Genomic DNA, 26446 nt, shown 5'->3' with positions numbered 1-26446 from the left:
TTATTTTTTCCAAGAAATAATTTTAAAAAAACTTGGATTCTGATCATTTTTTTTACTTATTTTTTAAACTTACAAACTAATTAAAACTACTTAAACTACTTAAAACTACTTAAAAACTAGAACAGCCAAGCAATTTTTATGTTATATAGTTTTTTTGTGTTTTTTTTTTTTTGTATTTTTTTGTATTTTTTTTGTGCCACCCCGACTGTCCCTACTTAAAACTAAATACCTAAAACTATGGATGTAAGCCGGCCAAGGCATAGAAAAACAAAGACCACTTTAACATATCAAATAAGACTACATATTACTAAGCCACCAAAACTGGTTCTCCTGCTTTACCCTATCTCTTCGGTCCCGATCGGACACAGTCCTACTGAACCGAAGACGCCCTTCTCCGCCTAGTGCGAGGATGTCCCCGTCATACAGTCACCTATCCACGGTTCTTCGCCCGACGTGGTAGATTAGCGGAACTGCCAATCTATCCTGTACAAGCCCCCGACTATCTAAATAGAGGAATGCCTCAGGCGGAATATAGCCGCTTAAACACACACTCTTGAAGTATTCGTCGTTAGGGTAGTAAGCCCCAAAAATGTCATCGCCATCGCTCTTGAAACGTGGCCACGAACAAGCTTCAGCATAAAGTTATAAATTCTATTTATGTTGGCCCTATTGTATAAAACCTCATTGGAATAGTAATGCGTGTAATCAGATTCGGGTGTTCTGTGCAGACAAAGGCAACGTCTAAGACACTGCCTCTCAAGCACCCGAAACTTTTCCATTTGAGATGGAGCAACGTTGAACCACACAGGGCATCCATAGACAATCATCGGTCGGATGAGGGCCATGTAGCAAATCACCTTAACCCGACTGCTATAAAACAGCCGTTTCGTCAGGGAAAAAGCTCCCCTAGTCCTGGCCAGAGCAGCATCCATATGTCTATTGAAATATAGATATTGATCTAGCCAGATACCAAGGTACTGTACTACAGTGTACAGTGTAGTGACCGCAAGAAATCGATTTTCGAAATTTGGTCGGGGGAACCCCATAAAATGTTCCGCCTTTGCAGATTTTTAGATAACCAAAATTTCAGCTCGATTGGATAACTCTAAATGGTGCCGACACTCGCTCAAAGTATCAAAAATCTCTGTTTTTTCACTGTTTTTCGAAGAAAATTAGCTCTAGCTCCCAAACAGATCGGGTTATTTTCACTTTTTATATATTTAATTAAAGGTAGTGTTGCTACACATAATTCAGATGTTAAATTTGTTTAGTTTTACCAAAAAAGAAAAATTTTGTCATCAATTTAAATTTTCAGTACTTACCTCAAAAAGAGCTGAAGTGCAAACTCGATTTAAAATGAAACTTTTTTTTTAAACTGTTTTATTTAAAAAAACGAAACATTTAACAGAATTCTAAGGCTGTGTGTGAATTGCGTTAAATAGTTAACACTGTGTAAAATTTTTGACACTATTGAGGTGAACAAAAAAATTTCAGCTGTATGGCTTATTGTTTAATATTTTTCTCTGCCTCTTTTCTGCTATGAAACTCCTTTTTAATAAAAAAAAAAAACAAAACAAAACCATCTGCAAAAAAAATTTAACTCAAATTTAACCAGGTCCCAGAGCCCAATAAATTTTTAACAGTTGAAAATTTTTTATTCACCTCAACAGTGTCAAATATTTTACACTATGTGAACTATTTTACGCAATTCACACACGGCCTAAAAAACAAAAAAAATAACATCGTGTTACATTTCTTATACATAATTAATGAAGTAAATACTAAAAAAATTTAATCAACAGATTTACAAAGTAGTTTTGGAAGCATCAGGATACAATTTTCGGCACTCACTGACTACTTGAAGTACATATTGTTTTTGTTCCTCATCTTTAGTTAAAAGGTTATTAAAATCCGTTATTAATTTGACTCCTCTTTCTGCCATGTCATTTACGACTTTAAGTGATTGCACTTTTTTAAAGCCTTCTTTAAAATGCGGGTTTTCGGGCCAAAGATTTGGAGGTTCTTTGAGAAAACTTGTGTCTATTTTCAATCGGCTGAAAAAGTTCAATGTTTCTTTGTTCACAATATTTTTTAACCCTGCTGTGACAAATTGTTCATCTTCATGTGTCTGTAGCTTTGGATTTACTATTCTGTTGGTTTCCGTTTCACTGGTTTTCAAAATTATGTTGGCCGTTTCTAATTTTGTTCGCCATCTGGTAAAGTTAGGTCAAAGAACGCCAGACCTGCCTGCTCTGAACTCAAATAACCATAAATGGTTTGAGAATTTAGCAAGAGCCTTCTCTGAAATATCTTTGTCTATCTTGCGGTATTCAATGCAATTACGCAAAAGATCAAGATCTTGTTTAGGAGCCAGATAAGCTCTTGGGGCATTAAACCAAGCAAAAGTTTTTTCTTGTTGAATGTAAGTTTGATTTTGAAACTACAAAGTCAATTGGATTTTGCCCTAGTGCTTCTATTGTAGCTATAATTATGCGAGAAGCATTTCTATCAGATGCCTTACATCGATCCAATAACAAAGAAAGTTTCATTGTTAATAGCTCTTTCACCCCACGACTATACCTCATACCACCACCACCATTTAGAGTTATCCAATAGAGCTGAAATTTTGGCTATCTAAAAATCTGCAAAGGCGGAACATTTAATGGGGTTCCCCCGAAAAAAATTCGACAAAAAATTTTTTCTATGGGAGTTGCGGTCACTCTAGTACTACACTTTTACTCGGCAGTGGATGTCCGTGTGGTCCAACGATCGCCAGCTTCCGCCAGTTCTTCGCGTATCCCCTGATGACCTCAACTTTTGGAGCTGTTCTGTACGCAATTAGATCGTCGGCATACGCAATTGCCTGAATTACACTTCCTATCAGATTGCTGGTGTAAATACTAAAGAGAATCGGTGAGTTCACCGCTCCTTGTTGAAGACCATTTTTAATATTAAAAACTCCAGTAGAAGTTACATTGCCACTTTTGACAACAAACTTTCTACCATTGAGCATGTCATAAAGCATATATAAAAGTGGTTTACTTATACCAAGTCTTGTTAATTTTAGATAGAGACCTTCTAACCAAACGGTGTCGAAAGCTTTTTCCAAATCAACAAGACAGGCATCCCTGCACTGTTTTTTAGATTTGTTCAACTGAATATCAGATACAAGTTTAGACGCGGCATGAATAGTGTCATGTCCTGCCTTAAACCCGAATTGTCCTAGCCCACTGAGACAGAGCCCTATTGATAACTTTTTCAAATACTTTGCTGATACTTGGAAGGAGACTTATCGACCGGAGATTTGCCGGATTGGAGTTGTCCTTTCCCTTTTTACCGAAGAGGATGTACCACAGCTAATTTCCAACGCTTTGGATAATATGCATTATTCAGAGCGTTGTTGAACAGAGTGGCATAAATGTCAATAGCTTCTTGCGGAGAGGCAACTACTAAATCACCTAGACTAACACGACTTCTAAAGATACGAAAACTTTTATTTGTATAAACTATTTAGGAAATATTTAATCAGAATTCACTTAAAATAGCTTAAAAGATTCTCAAACTGAAAAACGATTATCATCGATTCGATTATCGTTTTCAAAATTACGGAATGACCCACCTGGTTTTGATTAAGCGAAGCTCTGAGAATATCAATTTTAGGTAAACAGGGTCTTTTCTATTACATCGGATTTTTGTCCACAATATAATTACATTAATAGTCCAAAATCTTACTTTTTCTGGGTTACGAGGTATTAGAACTACAGCGACGATTTGGTAAAGTTCGAACGAAATAAGGTGTTTTTTATTAAAATTACTCAACAGCTTGCTTTTTGTGTAAAATGTTTGGGATAAAATAACTTTGAAAAAACACTACCTTGAATGTGAAAGGAGAAGACAGTTAAATGCTACTATACGTCGGTACATAAGAAAACCTCGTAACTCCTTTAACTTTTTTTTTTCAAAAATGACCTTTGAATGCCATTCTTTAGAAAATATGTCAGCGGAGCAACCCAGAAAATTTGGGATCATTCCGAGAACTCTAAATAGACTTAAATTCAAATTTTGCACAGCGCTTTTCTTTCCAACTATACTCTGTTGATTGTTTACTCTTTCGCTTCTCCTGTAAAATTTTGATTTTGGGAGTTACGAGGATTTCTTATATACCACTTTCAGTACCGCAGCACAGTGCTTTTCTCTCGATCAAAGATGAATAAAAAAACGAGAAAACTTTTTCGTACATTTCCTGAGTAAAAATAGAATTCCGCCACGTCCGCACTATTATCAGAAATGTTTATTTGCCGTACCACCGCTGTACTACGTCCGCACAATGATCAAAAATTTCTAAACCGCCGCACCACCGCTGCACCACATCCGCACCGTTTCATTTTGAAAAAATGAAAAAAAAAAAAAATGAAGAAAAAATTCGCTGTAGCAACGCCGCGCCGCACAGTGCGTTGACTAGTGGACAAAAGTAAAAAAAAAACAAAAATGCAATATGCATTGCTAACTTTTGCTAACCTTAAAAATATTTGAGTTTTTGTAGGGCAAAGTCGGACCAGAAAAAATGAAAGGTGGATTTGTTTTGACAAAAACAGGGGAGAAGATGAAGATGTTGAGTTTATTTTTAATTAGTTAAATACTAGCAACTGCCACATAGTGTTTTAAGAAAAAAAGTAAGAAATTTCGACATAAATCTTGATCCGAGGGGGAAGCAATGCACAAAAAATAGCTTTTTAACGCTTTTTTCCATTTTGGTTATGTTTATAAATTAATTTTAGCAAAGTTTAGCAACATTTTTAGTGTAGTTACACTGTATTAACATTTTACTTTGCGGAAATGTAAAGTTTTCATGCTAATTTTTGCTAACCTTAGACATTTTCAACATTTCTATGACAAGGTCAAATCTTAAAAAAATTTACAAATTTATAAAAATGGATTTCTTTTACAAAAAATCACGAATTGAATATGTAAATAATTATTCTGTATGAATTGAAGATAAACAAATGTTCCATACAATTTAAAAATGATTTAAAATCCAAATTAAGTTTTTTGACTCAAACCTCGACGATGGGAACAATGTTCATGTTTTCTTCGAGAAGCGTCATGAAGCTAAGCTTAAAAATAGACTTACACTTCCTGATAGCATTTGAACCTATCTGCAAAATGCATCCCCTCTTGATGAAGGAAGAACTAGTCGTGGAAGAAACAAACACTACGTCGCGTCGTCAAAGACGAAAAAAGGAAAATTTGCAATCGTAAAGCCTTTAGCCACTTAAGTGGGCGTGGCAGAGGGCTAAAAGGGTCAAAACTATTTTATATTATTTTAACTCATCTAGATAATCAAATTTACTAAATTTGGTGTAAATGGTGCAAACTGCAAACCGTTTTTAAGGTATAAAAAATCATATACCAAAGTAGGCGGGACAAGGGGCGGAAAGGGTCCAAACAATTTTTTTATTTTTATACTCATCTTAGCTCAGGGAAATTAGTTAAAATATGGGCATGAAATCGCATTTTTCGCGGGACAAAATTTTTTTCATGGAATGTGTTCGGGGGTTGTCCTTATCATAAAAGTCAATTTGTTGGGATGATTGGAGGTTGGGAACAGCCTTCATCTTGGAAAAGAGATTGGTACCGTTTTTATTGAATAGCTCCATCGTTATTCATTTAAGCAAAAAATAACAAAAGTAAGACTTATTAACAATAAAATTATCTAAAAAATGATATACAAAACAATTCCGTGAGTTGGTTAAATAAAATTTTATAGTTGGTTAAAGTGTGGGTTTGTGTCGCAAGGTTGGGGCAAAATGACATTTTTTCATATATCTGACGAACATTTGATTTTTCTGGGTAATTCTTCAAGAATTAATTATAGTACTTATAATCATCTATAAAATGAGCCCACAATCGTTATTGTAACCATCATATTGTAGAAGTAATCTAACTTCGAAATTCTCTATGTACTAGTCAAAAGTGATAAAATAGCAAGTTTTTTGCTGTTAGGCCTAGCAAATTTTGGGATTAGAGGTATAACCAAATATAAGTATGCAGTTTTGTACCCATGCTCGTCTTAATATCTTTCTTCGTTTTTTTAAATTTTTCTTTATTACATCTACAACATTTTTTCTTTGCAAAATCAATTAATTTTTGGAAAATTGATTTTTGTCCACCATCTCCATACAATCCCCGCACTCTGCGCCGCACCACGAATGCACTACGTCCGCATTATTTCATTTTTAATGAAAAATTTGGTAAACAACCGCCACACGACGACTGCACCACGTCCGCACTATTTCAATAGGAATGAAAAAAAAATCTATTCTCCTTCTTAACAAAGTCGTCTTCAAAGTTATTTTGACTTAAGTAACAAATTGCCAGTTCATACAAACATGACTTGGAGTGGTTAAAGCGTTGGACTGCTTATTGAAAGTGCTCTAGATACTCGGGTTCGAATCTCCTTCTCGTCGGTAGTTTTTTTTTTTTTCAATAATCCAAAATTATGTATCGTAGTGCAGCGAATTTTTCATACAAAAGTAAATAGTGCGGACGTGGTGCAGTCGTGGTGCGGCGGATTTTCACCGAATTTTTCATTCGAATTGAAATAAGGCGGACGTGGTGCAGCGGTGGTGCACCGACATTTTCCATCAAACAGTGTTGGTGCAGCTGCGGTGCGGGGGTCAACATTTTTTTAAATTTTTTTTCTATAAAAATTCTATTTCTATTTTTACTCGGGATCCAACTAAAATAAAAATTTATTTTTTAAAGAAAAAACATGACTTGGTGGTCTAGTGGTTAAGGCGTTGGACTTCTAATTGAAAGTTCTCTGGATACTCGGGTTCGAATCTCCTTCTCGTCGATAGTTTTTTTTTTATTTTTCAATAATCCAAAATTATGTACCATGGTGCAGCAAATTTTTCATAAAATATGAAATGGTGCGTACGTGGTACAGTGGTGGTGCGGCGGTCAAAATTTTTTTTCTGGATACGCCAAAAAGCTAGAGCGTGTAAATTGGATCGAGACCAGAAAAAATCGTATGGGGAGGGGCTAATTAAAAAAATATTAATTTGGAAAAAAAAAATAATTAAAAGTCAACGATTACATTTACAATAACGTGTTATACCTTTTTTGAAAGCCAAAAACTTCGTCTTTTACAAAAATTTTAAATAAAGCCATTTTATGGCATAATTTTCAAAAAATTTATTTTCAAAATAAAAATTAAAAAAAAAATAGAAAACAAATTTCAAACTAATTTTTTTCAAAATTTTATGAGATTAAGCCCTAGTTTGTTCACAGTCGATTATCTTTTAATCAAGGATTATTCCATACAAAATTCCTTGATTAAAAGATAATCGAGTTTGAACAAACCGGTCCTAAGTACTAATTAAGTTTTCGAAATTCGATCTTATTTGTTTTTAAACAAAAACAGAAAATCATATCCAGAATTTCTTGTAATTTTCGGGAAATTAACAAAAAACCAAAACTACTTTTTTCTAAGAAACCTCTTTAGTTTTTGTTTTTACGTGGCTGGACTTGTTGATAAATTTATTTTTATTATTTTTTAAGCATTCAGACTTGAATGAGGATACAAGAAGTGACAAAGTATTGGATTAACCCTGAATTGTTCAACTGTTTTCATTGATAACACCTGAAAACTTACCTGGGAATGTTTCTTACTATATTTGGGGCGCCCGCCATGCCGTCGTCGCCGACTCAGCTATGTGAGTCCACCCTTCAAGCAAACGAGTCCGACTTCGGTCCGAATCCGCTCTCCCTGAGTCCGAACTTGACTACGAAACGGGTCCCACGGTAGCTCAAATTAGTATGGAAATGACATATAATCACCGCGGAGCCGATTTTATATGTATTGGTTTTTCACCACGATTTCTCCTTCGACTTAGTGTTCATACACAAAAAGTTGCAAGTGTGTGAGTGTAACCCCGTTTTTCTCGTTTTGAGGTCGGAGTATCTTTTCTGAACTCAGTTTTCTTGCTTGAAGGGCGAAGATTTTAAACGAGTTTTAAATTTCCTGCCTCTTTTTGACATCTCTTTCTCACCATGAAGTGCAAGAGAGAAATCAACACATAAACGTCAAAATGAGACGGCGGAGTGAGGCCAATGTGAAATTGTCCAAGGTTCACCCCATCGACAAACTATACCAAGACTGGAAACTTTGGAACGTTTCACTCCCCAAAACCCTATTGTTTAAAGTATTGTTTTCGTAGAGATAGATAGATAGATAGATAGATAGATAGATAGATAGATAGATAGATAGATAGATAGATAGATAGATAGATAGATAGATAGATAGATAGATAGATATTTATTATAATACCAGTAACGTATATACATTTCTTGTTTCATAAAAATAAACATTATAGTCATGAAATAGTTGTCGTCTGCCAGATTGGCACCTAACATTTTAACTAATTGTTGTATAGTTAACATTTTGTAAATAAATTCAATCCTAAGTGGGCTTTAGGTCTGGTTTATATTTTTTTTCTATTTTGTCTCCGACGTTTCGACCGTGTTTACAGTCTTCTTCAGGGCTAATTACACTGTGATAGTTCAAAAAACCGACAGAGGGCTCTTATGTCTACTAAAGATAATTCGAGTATGCTGAACACGATGGCGTTCTTAGTTTTTCTGGATTAGGTCAAATAAGAAAGATTTTTGCGTTTGAAATTTTGTTTGCACATGCTAAAAATGAGGGTATAAAACACCATATATTTTCCAATTTTTGATTTTTTATCGATGAAAAATGATGGAAAATCTATTTTTTCGCAAGTGTTATTCGTAAAAGAAGTTATTTGAAAAAAAAATCTGCCGAATGACATTTTAAATCATTAGTTTATGGCAAAAAAACGTCGATTTTTCTTCAATTTTTCTTACATTTTTTAACTATAAAGGTACAAATGTATGCGAAAACTCAACATTTTTTTGTACACACCTTGTATGTGTTAGTACTCTGGAATATTATACATATGTAGATGTAGATATTTAATTAAAAAATCAGGCATGGTATCAATATTTTTATTTAATTTTTGTTTAAGTTCAAAAAATCATTTTTCTTTCAATTTGTTTTAAAATTAAAACATATTTACTATTACTTCCATCTGCATTATATGAGCTTACATACACAACACATAATATATTTGTCACAGTCCCCGTTTAACTGAAGAAAATATTTAAAGATCAGAAACGTGTTTCAGATAAGCGGGTTTTTCTCTTAAGAGGGTTTCTCTTAAGCGGGTTTTTATGCTACTTGAGCCCATGGGCGTTTTGCCCCCACTTCCCCTACATATGTATTGCATTTAAACTTTTTGTAATTTTTTTATTTTATAAACTTAAAAATTAAAAAAAAAAAACAGTGTTTTACTGCTACTTTTTCACTCTTAAGCTTAACCAATATTGTAGATAGGTAGGAACTGCCTATTCGTATTTGTAAACAAAGCCATATTCTATCCTGAAATACAACATCAAATCGTTGCCACCGAGTGCTGCATTTAAATTTAAGTAATACGAAAATATTAGAACAATTGAAGAAAAATCGACGTTTTTTGCCATAAAATAATGATTTAAAATGTCATTCGGCAGATTTTTTTTTTCAAATAACTTCTTTTACGAATAATACTTGCGAAAAAATAGATTTTCCATCATTTTTCATCGATAAAAAATCAAAAATTGGAAAATATATGGTGTTTTATACCCTCATTTTTAGCATGTGCAAACAAAATTTCAAACGCAAAAATCTTTCTTATTTGACCTAATCCAGAAAAACTAAGAACGCCATCGTGTTCAGCATACTCGAATTATCTTTAGTAGATATAAGAGCCCTCTGTCGGAAAAAAAAAGTTCCATTTTCGAACACAGTGTTATTTTTAAAAAATAAAAAAATTATAATAAATGCTAAAAATCTATTATCTATACTTACAGATTATTCTATCTTCTAATTTTAAGAATTTAATCTTAAAAATTTTAAAAGTTTTTGTTTGTTTTGTTTTTATTTTTAAATATTTTAAAATTCAAAAAATTCGAAGTCTTGAAAAAGACGTTTTAAATCATCGAAATTTCAAAATATAAAAAAATTTAATTATTTGATAAGAAATTCAAACTTTCTTATCAAATCTAGCCTACAGAATCAAGTTGAACATAAATTCAACCTAAAATATTTCTTTGAAGAAACTGACTATAAATATTGCTGAGCCCTTTACAATCTGTTCTTCTATTAACAGTATTGTCTGTATCTAATATATGCAACATTTCTATTAACATTCTTTTACTGTAATGTTTTTCTATCTGTAAAATATCTACGTCAATAAAATCTGGTCTATGCCCCTCATCAATACAATGTTCAACTTGATTCTGTAGGCTAGATTTGATAAGAAAGTTTGAATTTCTTATCAAATAATTAAATTTTATTATATTTTGAAATTTCGATGATTTGAAACGTCTTTTTCAAGACTTCGAATTTTTTGAATTTTAAAATATTTAAAAATAAAAACAAAACAAACAAAAACTTTTAAAATTTTTAAGATTAAATTCTTAAAATTAGAAGATAGAATAATCTGTAAGTATAGATAATAGATTTTTAGCATTTATTATAATTTTTTTATTTTTTAAAAATAATTAGCCCTGAAGAAGACTGTAAACACGGTCGAAACGTCGGAGACAAAATAGGAAAAAAAATATAAACCAGACCTAAAGCCCACTTAGGATTGAATTTATTTTCAAAAATAAGGTCACGAAGATAGGAATTATTGTTAACATTTTGTATTTCAGTTTTACATTTTTATTCATACATATTTCTTATTTTTGATTTTAAATAAAATTTTGTTTTCATTTATTCTAAAATAATTCAGAAACTATTCTGTTTCTATAGATCAATGCTTCTTTACAGAATTCAAAAAATATTTTCCAGTTTTCAACGTTTAGAATGTTAAGGATTTCGAAATCACTTAACTCGTTCTTACTATAGTAAGCTCTTCGAAGTTCCTTAAAAATCGGGCATCGTCCGTCTTCGCGTTCTTTTAAGTTGCACATTGAGCACAATTGATCGGGGTCCCTTCTGTGGGGCATAAAATTTAAGCGTAGCATTTCCACTCTTTCTTTGAAAATAGTAGATACCTATCTCTCATAGATATACTGTATGAAGAATTAAAGTAAGTTTTTAGTTCCAGGCTGTGTGTTAGGTTTCGGTACAATGATCGTTCACTCGAAGACCTTACTTCTTCTAAAAATATCAATCGTTGTTTTTCATCGAGTTTTTGAAGCAAACCGTATTTTTGTATTTTTAAATCACCCAGCCTATTTTCATTCACTCCTAATGATTTCCCACATTCGTTAGCAATTCTTTCGCACTGAGTAAACCATAGAATCTTGTTTCTTTGCGCATATTAAGAAGGTTTCTAAAAGAATGCAATCTTTTGTGAATGCAGTCTTTGAAATTCAGTTACAAAATTCCCAAAAAAGATTGCATTCATTGACTTACAATCATTTTTCGTGAAATGATTGCAATTTTTTTTGTTATCAATCAATTGCAGTCTTTTCGGACTTTCTTTTTGGAATCTTTCCATTCCTTGGCAGTCTTTGCATTCCTTGGCAGCCTTTTGCATTCATTTGCATTCCTTGGCAGTCTTTGTATTCTTTTGAAGTCTTTTTGCATTCTTTTGCAGTCTTTTTGCATTCTTTTGCATTCATTTGCATTCTTTTGAATTCTTTACATTCTTTTGAATTCTTTTGCATTATTTTGCATTCTTTTGCATTCTTTTTGTATTATTTTCCATTCACAATTTTTTTTTTGTTCAAGGATGAATTTGGATAGTTTTAAGAAGATGGCTTAACAACCGTTAACATACCTAAACTTTTTGAAAGTATTATTTATGAGTATCATTGTCAATCTTTCTGTTCCCCTAAGCAACATGGTTTTTTAAAAGGAAGGTCCACAACTACTAACCTTATTCAATTTGTCTCCAAGTCATTATGTGCTTTAGAACAAGGTAAAGAGATTGACGTTATCGCAACTGATTTCAGCAAGGCCTTTGACAAAATTTCTCATAATATTATTTTGTTCAAATTAAAAAAGCTCGGGTTTCCTCATTCTTTTATATCATGGACTAGGTCCTATTTAATTGACCGTCAATACCGAATTCTTTTTAGAGACTGTCTGTCTAAGCCTTTTCCCGCTATTTCTGGCGTCCCTCAAGGTAGTTATTTAGGCCCACTTTTTTTTGTTTTAGCCATTAACGATGTTGATATGATTATTTCTCGATGTGACTTAGAAATTTATGCCGACGATATGAGAATTTCAAAAATAATTTCCTCATCTGAAGACGAACTTATTCTTCAAAGCGAGTTGAATACTTTCTTTACCTGGTGCCAAAACAATTTTTTGGAGCTTAACATTAAAAAATGTCAAGCTATAACTTTTTCTCGAAAACGTTCAATTGCTCCGCTTAGGCAATACAAGATAAATGACCAACCTGTTCCTGTTGTAACATCTATTCGTGACCTTGGTATTATTCTCGATTCACAACTCAATTTCCGTACGCACTTCGACAGTATCATAAGTAAAGCTAACTCAGCTCTTGGCTTCGTTAGACGTTGGTAGAAAGAATTTTCTTGTCCATATGTCACCAAATCCCTTTATGTGACATTCGTAAGGCCACTCCTCGAATACGCCTCCCAAGTCTGGTCACCGTACCACCAAGTTCACATTGAACGTATTGAAGCTGTTCAGCGTAGATTCTTACGTTTCGCTCTACGTGGCCTTGGTTGGGACGATCCTTTGAACCTACCCCCTTATGAGAACCGACTGAAACTCTTAAACCTACATACCCTTCGCTCGCGTCGCGATGCTGCCGATATTCTTTTTGTTCACCAATTACTAAATGGTATCATAGATTGTCCCAGTTTGCTCCTTAACTTATCTTACAATACTAACAATCGTCAGCTAAGATCATTGCCTGTTTTCCGTTTATCCTACCATCGTACTGACTACGGCTTTAATGAACCCTTGACGCGTATGCAACGTAAGGCAAACAATTTATCTTTTTTTAATCCCAGCCTAAGCAAGTCCGTTCTAAAAGACGCTCTTCTGAACTCTCCTTGCTAAACCTCACTCTCTCAAATGCACTTCAACTGCCTTTGCCATGCCTTTGACTTAAGTTATAGATTAAGTTTACTTTTATAAGTTTATTTTTAAGCTCCGCTTGTACTAAGCTAATAAATAAATAAAAATAAAAAAAAAACACACTTATTTACGGACTCCATGTCAAAATTACAGAAACAATGATTTTCAATTATCTATCAAAAATAAAAAAAAAAAATTTAAAAAAAATAAAAACATCGTATATTCGTATATGAACCAACACAAATGTAAACGAGACGAATCATAACCAGAATTAAAAATGGGGGACAAAAAAGATAAAACGTCTTCTTCCAAGGTATCCGAAATGAGCATAGAACCACTTGAAAGTTGAAAAGCTCTTTGATTTCAAGCAAAAAGATCTTGCAACTAAATCTGATGTCGAAGGAGTTAAACAAGACCCGTCACTCGTTATAAAAGAAAATCAAGTTCTTAAAACAAGAGTTGAAGATTTAGAAAACAGATGTGTCCTGGCGGAAGAGCAATACAATCCAATCTCAACTAACTGCCGTCCAATATAAGCTTAATGAAAAAAACCGACCGACCAAAGAATGGAAGCCAACGACTTTGAGTTTACGTGGTCAAAAACAGAAAGACTGCGTTTTAAAAACAGTTGCTGATTTAAGAAACTTCAAGAATTATTTAAATTAAAATTTTACTTTTTTGATAATATTTTACAAAAAACTTTTGACACTTCATTGCCTACCATGAAAATTAGAAACCAAAATAGAAACGGAAACGGAGATTCGAAGGAATAGCGAATAAATAATATTAATTATAACCGATAATGCACTTTTTACTCGTTTTTCACACAAATAAATTTAAATTTGCTATAGGTCGTTTCAAATCAAAAGTCCCATGGAAAATTGAGCAGAAATAAAAGAAACTCATTCGCTTACTGGAAGGAAGCATTTATGAGGCAGCTGAACTTTTTCTAAAATTACGATAAAATAACGAAGAACAGTTTTTAATATCCTTATTTTATTTAATGGATCCGTCTGTGAGATTCACTGGGTTAGCCTCAGAAAGCAGAGGCAAGTCTCCCGGGCTTGCATCACTCCATATCCGCGGGCAATACAAGAAAACATACAATTATTTAATTATTTATCATTTGAAGGCAGTTGGGATAACTTTGCCGAAGATATTATTATAGGACTAGGTGAAGATGGACCAGAAATGTCCAGTTTATATGATAGCAATTCATAACTTAAAAATCTATTCACATCTTATCATTTGTATAATTGGGCAGTAAATATCTTATTTTTATTTTTCAATTATTTTGGAGTCGTCACCATAGAAATCATTAATAAACAAATTCAGATTTTTCGTTTGTTTATTTTTTTCTCTAGCATTTCTTTCATTCAAACAAGCATGATTTGTTGTTATTCTTGAGTTGATTTGTCGCAATGAGCCAATAAAATTGAGTTTTTTGTTTATTTGTTCTCAATTTTATTTTAAGGGAGAAAATAAACTCTGAGTCAGGACTTTTGATTTGAAACGACCTATATTATAGGTCGTTTCAAATCAAAAGTCCCATGGAAAATTGAGCAAAAATAAAAAAAACTCATTCTCTTACTGGAAGGAAGCATTTATGAGGCAGCTGAACTTTTTCTAAAATTACGATAAAATAACGAAGAACAGCTTTTGATATCCCTATTTTAATTAATTGATCCGTCTGTGAGATTCACTGGGTTAGCCTCAGAAAGCGGAGGCAAGTCTCCCGGGCTTGCATCACTCCATATTCGCTGGCAATACAAAAAAAACATACAATTATTTAATTATTTATTATTTGAAGGCAGTTAGGATAACTTTGCCGAAGATATTGTTATGGGACTAGGTGAAGATGGATCAGAAAATTCCAGTTTATATGATAGCAATTCATAACTTAAAATTCTATTCACAATTTTCATTTGTATAATTGCGCAGTAAATATCTTATTTTTATTTCTCAATTATTTTGGAGTCGTCACCATAGAAATCATTAATAAACAAATTCAGATTTTTCGTTTGCTTATTTTTTTCTCTAGCATTTCTTTCATTCAAACAAGCATGATTTGTTGTTATTTTTGAGTTGATTTGTCGCAATGAGCAAATAAAATTGAGTTTTTTGTTTATTTGTTCTCAATTTTATTGGAAGGGAGAAAATAAACTCTGAGTCAGGACTTTTGATTTGAAACGACCTATAATTTAATTCTTTAATTCAAAACAATCAGCTGTCATGTTGACAAAAAAAACGTTCCTAAATTTTTAGGGAAAATTTTCTTGCCTAACTTTCCAGTTAGCTTTCCAATAAAATTACCTAAATTGGAAAGATTTTTTTTGACAGCTGACCAATCAGAGACCGAGAAATTACCTAAATATTTAGTGCCTAGCGTTTCTGAACCTGCCCAATTTCTCGTTCTCTTTTCTCTAATTGGTCAACTGTCAAAAAAAATCTTTCCAACTTAGGTAATTTTATTGGAAAGCTGACTGGAAAGTTAGGCAAGAAAATTTTCCCTAAAAATTTAGGAAAGTTTTTTTTGTCAACATGACAGCTGATTGTTTTTAAATACAGAATTATTTTAGCAAAATCAAATCAATTTGTTTGAAAAACGAGTAAAAAGTGCATTATCGGTTATAATTAATAAAGTGAATCTTCTTCGTTGGCTATAGGTCTTGATTTGAGTCTATCTTTTCTTCTGTGTCGACGTTTCACGTGTGCTTACACGCTCACGGAATAAGGAAGTATTTATTTGGTTATAATTAATATTACTTATTTATTAAAGTTAAGTGAAATTTGGTATCTGCCCCATGCGACCTGTAAAATTCTCAAATAATTTTTTAAATTTGACAATAATGAAAAATCCAAACTAATTTAGGCAATTTACTCAAATTTCCGTTCAGAAAATGTAGTTGCCTAAATATCTAGTCTCTAATATTTCCTGAACGTGCCCAATCACAAAACTGGAAGTTGTCAAACAATTTCAGTATCTTGGAATAAATCTGTCGTATAATCTAAATATGGAGCATCACTTAAATACGAAACTCGAAAAAGCAAAAGCAGCTATTTGTATTAACTGGAAAAATATTTTTAACTGTTCTCATATCGTTTCTGAGATAAACAGCCAAATTCAAGGTGTTTGAATCCACAGCTCGAGCGATTATATTCTATGGTGCCCAATACTGGGGCTTTAAAAGTTATGAAACTGTAGAGCAATAGGAACTTCGTTGTTTTTTTTTTTATAAAAAAAAACTTTAAAACTTCCGTTTTCCTGCAAGAGTTACTCTATTTATTTAGAAACTGGATTAGATCTGTTACTTTTATCCACTCTTAAATTGCATTTGGACTATCTCCTCAAAGTCTTGAAAATGAACGATGCTGGGCTTCCCCAAAAAATTGCTTAATATCAGAGCTGTAAAAGATTGCAATCTTTAATGACTTCAATCAAAAGATTGCATTCATTGACTAACACTTGAGACTTAGAATTCAAATTTTGCAATCACCAATCATATTCCGTAAAATGATTGCAATTTTTTTTTTTACCAATCAATTGACTGCATTCAAATGATTGCAGCCTTTTGGGACTGCGTGCAGTCTTTGCAATCTTTCCATTCCTTGGCAGTCTTTTGCATTCATTTGCATTCCTTGGCAGTCTTTGCATTCTTTTGAAGTCTTTTTGCATTCTTTTGATTTCTTTTGCATTCTTTTGAATTCTTTTGCATTCTTTTGCATTCTTTTTGTATTCTTTTGCATTCTTTTGAAATCTTTTGCATTCTTTTGCATTCTTTTGCATTCTATTGCATTCTTTTGAATTCTTTTGCATTCTTTTTGTATTCTTTTGCATTCTTTTGAATTCCTTTGCATTCTTTTGCCACAACCACACCAAACGTATGGATTTCACAAAATGTTTAACATTTTTTGACATGATAACGTCTTATAAATCGATGAACCATGGCAGCCACCACAAAAAAGTGACGTTATTTTCTTCCGTTCCTCTAGAAATTTCAATTAAGAATTACAAATAAACTATTAGAGATACAAATATCTTTTATAGCTTAGATATTTGAAAGATAATAACCTAAAGCTTAATACAAATGAAAATTTTTTAAAATTTCTGTCATTTAATAGGGTAAATAGGGGTAAAACAAAATTGCTAAAAATTGGCTATTTTCTAAACGCGACAATGTAAAGAGCTGGATTTTTTTTTAATCGATGGATAAATTCATTGCAAGGCCTACAATGGTATTGAAAAAAATTCTAATAAATTCCAAAACCAAGTAATAAATGGTTTTTTAAAACTAAAACATGAGGTAGACCTTTGACGAAGTAGTGATTACAGCTAGGGGAAATTTTGTTTGACAATTTGAAAAACATCATTCGAAAGATAATAAAAAATAAAGTAAGAGGTCTACTACGAATTTTTTTTTAAGTCTCTGCGTTTCGAAATATGAATTTTTGAGAAACACCTACACACGTATTTTAGGGTACTTTTGGGTGAGTTTTTATTTTTTTAAATTTTTCGTAGCGTTCAAAAAATCTCAAACTTATAGAACATGTAGTCTATGACCGTGCGCATACATGTGCAAAAAATATGGTATTTTTAAATTATTAATTATATTATTATTTTAAATTATAAAATTTTGTATAGGTTGTCATTGAAAAAATTGATTCAATAGCGTGAAAGATAAAATTATATGTTTTTTTTGCTTTTTTGATGAAAATTGATGGAGTTCAAAATATTCTAGCTCTTTTTGTAGATGCCTAATAGATATGATCGATTTATATATATTTTGAGCTGAAGCAATAATAATAAAAATAGTAATAACCGCGAAATTAAGATTTTCGAAATAAGCATTGCAAAATTTTATATCATGTGAAAGCTCATTATTTCACCTTTTATATGAAGTTTCAATCTTATTTCTGCGATGCCCAGAAAGCCAACCATGTCGATATTCCAAACTGAGATTACGGTACTTCCCACACTGGGGGCTGTTCATTTTTTTTTTTTTTGCAGGTGGCCATGGCACAGAGGAATAGATGGATGACTTCAGAGCCAGACATCGTGGGTTCAAACCCAGCGGTCGGCTCAGAAGTTTTTTCTAAATCGCCAGCTTAACTGAAGCCACCTGTGCGATAACATGAGACAATTTTCAACTATGTCTCCTCCTCTGTGCCACGTAGTTCAGTGTTGTATGTTCTTCTCTCGTTCTTTCTCTCTTTGTCTTTCTGTGTTGTATTAATGTCTTGTGCTGTATCAGCAAAATGGACCTAGATTCCGAAGCTGCAGTGTTTCTAGTCCGGAGATTTATCTTCAGACTAGTTTAATATGTAATGTAATGTAATGTAAGATTTTTTTTTTCAACAAACTAAACAGCGACCTAGAGCAGTCGTAATATGGCATTACAAAATTTAGTCTTTGTCTTATACGCCGGCAGCGACCTTTAACCCGACAGACGCTTAAAGAAGAGGGGTTTAGAAACCAAAGTGCATATGAAATTGCATCAAATTCTTTGTGGGGCGAAATCAGTTCTTCTGCTCTACCTCAAGATTTAGATGTAAAACAAAAAGCACAAGGTCGCTTGTGCTTGTGCCAGTATCAGCGTTTCTTCTTCAAGCACTACTTATTCTTATTTCTGAGCAAGAACAAAAAACAAGTAGCATCTTGGTCCTTGTATTACTATGATTTTGATTTAATGAAAGCAAAACGAACTTCTTCTAGACCAGGCATGTCAAACTTGCGGCCCGCGGGCCGCATGCGGCCCATAACACATAACTCTGCGGCCCAGTCCACATTTTTAATCATTTTGAGTTTAAGTTTATAATTTAGATTTTGTGCTCCCAGCTTTCGACATACATGCTCCTTTTTTTTAACCAACAAATAAATAAGTATAGAATATGTACCTACCTACTTAAAAACAAAATTATAAACTTTTTAAAACCTAGTGGCGTAAATCAGGGGAAGTTCTGTGATTTCTTAAAGCGAATATTCTGATTTAACCTACCAAACGGCTCTGGGTCTTGGGAATTTTTTTAGGTTTTGATGATAAAAACTTTAAAACCAGCATGCAATACGTCAAATTTTGGGTAAGTTTGCATCGGTCGGTCGTATCAAAAATAATCCACAAAAAAATTTAAACTTTAATACTGAATATGAAAAAAGGCTTGCAGATTTATGTCTTTGAAAGACAAAGTTCTCTCGATTTTCTTCGCTCTTTTTACTGTTAAATGTACCTGTAGAGGCGAGCTGTTCCTTACATAAGTCATTAAGAGTAATGAGCTACCTATAAGCTCCAGCCTAACTAACCTTGGTCTTAGAAAAAATATGGTAAATGGAATACATTAATGTTATCATTCTTCTTGTTTTTTTTTTTATAAATTTGTCTTATAAAAATTTACTTTTTTTCTGCGGCCCATACAAATTTTTATCCTGCTGTTTTGGCCCTTCGTAACCATTGAGTTTGACATGCCTGTTCTAGACTTTCGTCAGGAACCAGAAAGCTCGACAAGTGTATGAACGAAATTAAAAATACAAAATAAAATATGTATCTGTTATTTTTAAGTTGTATTTGTTTTATTATTTAGAATGCGTCAATTTTACATTATGTAAATTATAATAATAAACAAACTAATTTTGTTTTTTATTTATAACAAAACCGGAGTGATTAAAATAAATTGAACTAAAATGAACTAGTTCAGAACTAGTTCAGTATCGTGATTTGAACTAAAGTGATCGATCACTCAAATGAACTAAAGTGCCCAACTCTATTTTCAAGTGGTTCTATGCTCATTTCGGATACCTTGGAAGAAGACGTTTTATCTTTTTTGTCCCCCATTTTTAATTCTGGTTATGATTCGTCTCGTTTACATTTGTGTTGGTTCATATACGAATATACGATGTTTTTATTTTTTTTTAATTTTTTTTTTTATTTTTGATAGATAATTGAAAATCATTGTTTCTGTAATTTTGACATGGAGTCCGTAAATAAGTGTGTTTTTTTTTATTTTTATTTATTTATTAGCTTAGTACAAGCGGAGCTTAAAAATAAACTTATAAAAGTAAACTTAATCTAAAACCTCCGTTACTGCCCGCGACTGTCGATCATCTCTCATGGAGATGTCAGAACAGTTTAACATTCACCTTTTCTGGGTGCCGGGTCACAGAGATATTCTGGGAAACTGTGAAGCAGACGAACTCGCCAGAAATGGAACTCTAATACCAATTTTACCCAATAAGGCAAATATTGGTATACCAATCGCAACGTGCAAACTCATGCTGAAGCAAGAAGCTATAGAGGCAACAAACATACGATGGTCAAACATTATAACTTGCCAAACGACCAAGCAGATCTGGCCTAGGCTAGATCCAAAACGTTCAAAAAATTTGTTGTCTCTAAGCAGATTGCATATCAGCTCTGTAATAGGTGTCTTAACAGGACACTGTCTCATAGGTAGACACGCCATAAGACTTGGCGTAATCTCTAACGACTTCTGTAGAAGTTGCCTTGATGAGGAAGAAGAAGAAACAATCCAACATCTTCTCTGCTCATGTCCTGCCCTTTCCAGTAGACGTAAAAAATACCTGGAAAAATATTTCTTAGAAGATACCAGTGAACTAATCAATACTGACATCTTCAACCTTCACCGCTTTATTAAAAGCTCCAACTGGTTTAATTAGTGAGGAATTTCCTCACAAAATCATGGTATCACAACGGACCAATAAATGGTCTAAGTGTGTCAGTTGTTTTCCTGACAGCCATTTCTACCTAACCTAACCTAAACTTAATCTATAACTTAAGTCAAAGGCATGGCAAAGGCAGTTGAAGTGCATTTGAGAGAGTGAGGTTTAGCAAGGAGAGTTCAGAAGAGCGTCTTTTAGAACGGACTTGCTTAGGCTGGGATTAAAAAAAGATAAATTGTTTGCCTTACGTTGCATACGCGTCAAGGGTTCATTAAAGCCGTAGTCAGTACGATGGTAGGATAAACGGAAAACAGGCACTGATCTTAGCTGACGATTGTTAGTATTGTAAGATAAGTTAAGGAGCAAACTGGGACAATCTATGATACCATTTAGTAATTGGTGAACAAAAAGAATATCGGCAGCATCGCGACGCGAGCGAAGGGTATGTAGGTTTAAGAGTTTCAGTCGGTTCTCATAAGGGGGTAGGTTCAAAGGATCGTCCCAACCAAGGCCACGTAGAGCGAAACGTAAGAATCTACGCTGAACAGCTTCAATACGTTCAATGTGAACTTGGTGGTACGGTGACCAGACTTGGGAGGCGTATTCGAGGAGTGGCCTTACGAATGTCACATAAAGGGATTTGGTGACATATGGACAAGAAAATTCTTTCTACCAACGTCTAACGAAGCCAAGAGCTGAGTTAGCTTTACTTATTATACTGTCGAAGTGCGTACGGAAATTGAGTTGTGAATCGAGAATAATACCAAGGTCACGAATAGATGTTACAACAGGAACAGGTTGGTCATTTATATTGTATTGCCTAAGCGGAGCAATTGAACGTTTTCGAGAAAAAGTTATAGCTTGATATTTTTTAATGTTAAGCTCCAAAAAATTGTTTTGGCACCAGGTAAAGAAAGTATTCAACTCGCTTTGAAGAATAAGTTCGTCTTCAGATGAGGAAATTATTTTTGAAATTCTCATATCGTCGGCGTAAATTTCTAAGTCACATCGAGAAATAATCATATCAACATCGTTAATGGCTAAAAAAAAAAAATGGGCCTAAATAACTACCTTGAAGGACGCCGGAAATAGCGGGAAAAGGCTTAGACAGACAGTCTCTAAAAAGAATTCGGTATTGACGGTCAATTAAATAGGACCTAGTCCATGATATAAAAGAATGAGGAAACCCGAGCTTTTTTAATTTGAACAAAATAATATTATGAGAAATTTTGTCAAAGGCCTTGCTGAAATCAGTTGCGATAACGTCAATCTCTTTACCTTGTTCTAAAGCACATAATGACTTGGAGACAAATTGAATAAGGTTAGTAGTTGTGGACCTTCCCTTTAAAAAACCATGTTGCTTAGGGGAACAGAAAGATTGACAATGATGAAGTAGTGACTCATAAATAATACTTTCAAAAAGTTTAGGTATACAAGAGAGTTTGGCAATGGGTCTATAATTTGAGATGTAATTTTTGCAGCCTTTTTTGTAGATAGGGATGATAAAAGAGTCTTTCCAGAGTTTAGGAAAGACACAACTGGAATTCGAGAGCAGAAAGAGGGATGTTAACGGTTGAGCTAAATTGGCAATGCATTTCTTTAAAACAATTGCTGGAATGCCATCTGGGCCAGGCGAGAAATCATACTTGAGGTTATTTATTTTGTTGGTCACTACTGAAAGGGAGATATTGATGCTGTTGAATGACGTCTGTGGGCAGTTTTCCATATAGTTAAAATAGTCGAAATCAGTATCAGAGTTATTATACGAGAAACCTTCGCTAAAAAAATCTGCAAAAAGGTTGGATATAATGTTAGGGTCAGAAGACAGAGAGTCACGGAGTTTTAAAGTTGAGGGATATCCATCCGACTTTTTTTTGCAGTTTATAAATTGGTAAAACTTTTTAGGATTGATAGTGAGATCAACCTGCATTTTATGTAAATAATTTAAGTAAAGGTGATCACAAAGTTCTGAGAAATTATTGTAAGCTATTACGTAATTCGAATAGTCGGAGCAGGACCTAGATTGGAGGAACTTGTGCCAAAGTTTATTTCGGTGGTTGCGAATTGAACGGAGTTCCTTGTTGTACCAGGGTGGAGAAGACGTAAAGTTTTTGTTAAACACAAAAGGAACAGAAGTAGGGAAACAGTCATAGATTTTGGAGTAAAAAGTGTCTATCACCTCATCAATTTGCAAATTTTGGTCTAAGGTGAAACTAAAATCGATCCTACTGATAAGATCGTTTAATTTGTCAAAGTTGGCTTTACGAAAATTATACTTTCGCTGCGTTAGTATATCAGTATTGGAATGTTCACTAACATGTGCAAAATTTAAAGAAATTGGAGGGTGATAATTGTCAAGTTTAGATAGAAGATGAGTGCTTTCGGTAACAATGGTATTCCAAGCGTCTGATGTAAAGATGAGATCCAGTTGCCTATGAAGGTTATTTTTAATATTGCTCACCTGGACGAGACCACAGGCTTGAAGTCGGTCAGTAAACAAAACTTCTTTCTCGCAGATAGCATTTACAGCTACAAAGTGAATTTCAGTCTCCGATGAAGACCAAGTTAAGTTGGGTAAATTAAAGTCACCTACAAGAATGACGTCGTCTTCAGTGTTCATGCAGTCAACAATGTAGTCCACAGCGTCAGCAAGAAGCTGATATTGGGAAGGTGGTTGAGCCGGAGGTACATATATAACAGCACAAAATATAAAGACTCCGTCTATTAAGGTTAATTTTAGCGCATATTAGCTCGAGACTAGAAATATTTGGGATATTAAACAAGGACGAGTCAAGGTCAGTATTCAATGCCATCAGAACCCCACGACCAGAATGGCCGATGTTATTGTGGTCACTAACTAGGACATCTTTACGAAATGTATTGAAGTTGGAGGAAAAGAGTTCACTGCTCAAAATGTTTTCTGAAAGGTTTGTTTCAGTTAAGGCGAATACATCAAATGGAAGTTTTTGGGAATTTAAGTAAACATCAGAAGTTTTTGTTCGAAGTCCTCTGACATTTTGGTAATAGATTGATGCAAAGCAACAACGTCGTCTTCTCCATTTTAAAAACTGTAATAAAATAGTAATACTCAAAAACAATTTTGTATTGTAAAAGACTTAATTCCAGGGCATTTAAAACGACGAAAGAGTTGTTAACAATTCATGCTTTTATCACAAAGTGCAGAATTTTGTTCCTCGATCAGCTCATTAAAACACATTAGTTAATCTTTTCGAAAGCAATAATTACTTTTGCTTACTATTAAATATTTTAACTTAAATATTTTTTTAATACATTGATTTATTTTTAAATAATTTAATAAAAATATGTTTTTTTTCTCTAGTTATAGAAACGATGCGGCTTTCTATTATTTGATTAAAAACAGGAGATGAACATACATGTGTGCGGAGCACACTGATGATCGACTTATTATAAATCTTCAAACAGTAAAAATAATCATCGAAATAAAATCCAAACCTTCTTCAAGGACCAGTAAAAAAAAGTGACTATTATGGACTGGGTCGAAGGCGATCTAGTATGGTTTGATCCAGGTCTTGGCCATCCGATTCCTGGCGAAATCCAAGAAGTACATCGTGCAGCACAAGTAATTGTCGTCCAAGCATTAATTAAGGGGAAAGTGAGTACTGCCGTATATTAATGCTATGTGTATGTTACGATATCGTTTTTATTATATCTAAATATAAATATGTATGTATGCAGGTACGTAGGCTTTGTGAAATTCGCACCCCCGCATGCAATTTTTTTTTGCAAACCTGCGTAGGTTTGTTTGCTCACACAGAGAAAAAAAAACTGCAGTGCAAAGTTGTGGTTTTATTTCGTCTCCTACCTCCTCTAAGCTATGGGGGATATAGTATTCCCCAAGCCGAATAAAGATGATGGCTAGATAGAGCCTATCTTTACAGCAACAACAAGAGCCAGAATGAACGGCTATGCTTCAGATTGATGAGTGCGTTTATTGAATAAATCTTAGCCTATTTATATCAAATATTTCCTTACACACTAAGAACTTAATTCTATTCATACATTCACTCAAACATATACATAATATTTAATGTTCAATTTGAACTACGACATTCGGCAGCAAACTTGTCATATCATCAAATTAATAGCCAATATGCATGCCCTTTACCAGGTGTAAACGAAAGATATCCAATGCACTAAACAGAATATAGTGCATAGAACCTTATAAGGTATACACTGACCAGAGTGGAAGTGGGAACAAATAAAATAATACAGACAATTTATTTAACAAATTTCTTATAACACAACATTTTCTCGACACGTCTGATCTTGATACTCAGTTCTTCTTTTTTTTGTCTCGTTTAAAAACGTTGAAAAATCAAATAGTCTTCTTGTTGATTTGCACGTTCCTGTGTTAGAAAGTTGTAACTCAATTCTCTCTCTTCACAGCTGATTTGGATTGTTGGGTGTATTTAGGCCGTGTGCGAATTGCGTTAAAATGTTGGTTAAAATTTGACGTTTGGTTAAATTTTGACTAGTGTCAAATAAAATGGGTTAAAATTTACCCAGCTGCGGAGCAGGGTAAAATTTGACACTAGTGGTTAAAATTTGACGTTTCTCAAGATAGAAAGATCAAGATAGATTTGAAATTATTTTTGTTTTAATGCGTTGATTTTTTAAGAAATGTAAAAGTATTAATACAAAGGACTTCCTCAAGTTATTGTTCATCTTGAAAATGTACAAATTGGTTGTTTTTTTTTTTTTTTTTTTTATTTCTATTTTGTTGGCAGCTGGTGAACTCTGAATTAGTGTTCGAAGACTGAATATAAAATGTCATTTTGATCGTAATGATTAGGAAAATTATCGATTAAAATAAAGAAAAGTATGTGAAATTGAGAATTTCTTGGATATTTATACTAGAATATTTAACTTTATATATTTTCAGCTGGGTTTTGTTATAAAAAATAATTAATTGAATATAAGAAAAACCATTTTTGAGGGTAATTTTGTTTTATCTTGAGGGAATTTTGATCAAAGTAGTGCCAAGAAAAAAGTCCTATTTAATACATTTTAACCCAATTCGCACAGCAAAAAAATAAATTTGATAGATTTTTTAACCAAACGTCAAATTTTAATCGTGGTAGAAATTTTAACCAACATTTTAACGCAATTCGCACACGGCCTTACAATCACCAAACTTCCAGTTGGGATGGTTAATTGTAGTCATTGATATATGGTATATATGGACTACTAGTCGTGTGAATTTTCCATAAAAAAATTGAAAAACACGATTCCACTTCTTTCTAGCTTTACTTATGCTTTACCCATAGACGGCGAAAAGAGGAAAGTTTTTATCAACGACATCTGTTGTCAGTTAGCTGCGACAAGGTTTTTTTTTGACAAAGAAAGTAGTGACATCTATAATTGTGAAGGAGAAAGAGGATGTTTTTTTATGTTTCTGTTTGACATTTGTGACTTTGAGTGCCATCTGCCATTGCTGCTGATTAGCTCCAAACCTTATTATTATTTTTATCAGTTCAGCTTTTTTAGAAGTTACTTTAGTGCTTACCCTTCAAGCAAACAGGTCCGACCTCGGTCCGAATCCGCTCCGCCTGAGGAGGAGCTGAGTCCGACTTCGGATCAGAAACTGGTCCGAAGGCGGCTCA

At 33.4% G+C, this 26446-nt stretch overlaps 1 protein-coding gene across 4 annotated transcripts in view; it reads left to right on the top strand.

The window, feature by feature from the left end:
- The window catches only part of LOC129918434 (unconventional myosin-XV), a 261312-nt gene that overhangs the window by 55140 nt on the left and 179726 nt on the right, over positions 1-26446 (top strand). For 3 of the 4 annotated variants that reach the window (XM_055998956.1, XM_055998958.1, XM_055998957.1), the window contains exon 2: positions 24142-24435. In XM_055998956.1, coding sequence (XP_055854931.1) covers positions 24310-24435 — 126 coding nt within the window. In that variant the 5' untranslated portion in view covers positions 24142-24309. Of the gene's footprint in view, positions 1-1289; positions 2914-24141; positions 24436-26446 lie in introns of those variants that run through there. The other variant, XM_055998961.1, reaches the window with a different exon arrangement.

Source organism: Episyrphus balteatus, chromosome 4, assembly GCF_945859705.1.
Source record: "Episyrphus balteatus chromosome 4, idEpiBalt1.1, whole genome shotgun sequence".
In the NCBI taxonomy this organism is placed as follows: Eukaryota; Metazoa; Arthropoda; class Insecta; order Diptera; family Syrphidae; genus Episyrphus; species Episyrphus balteatus.
This window is presented reverse-complemented; position numbering and strand designations above follow the sequence as displayed.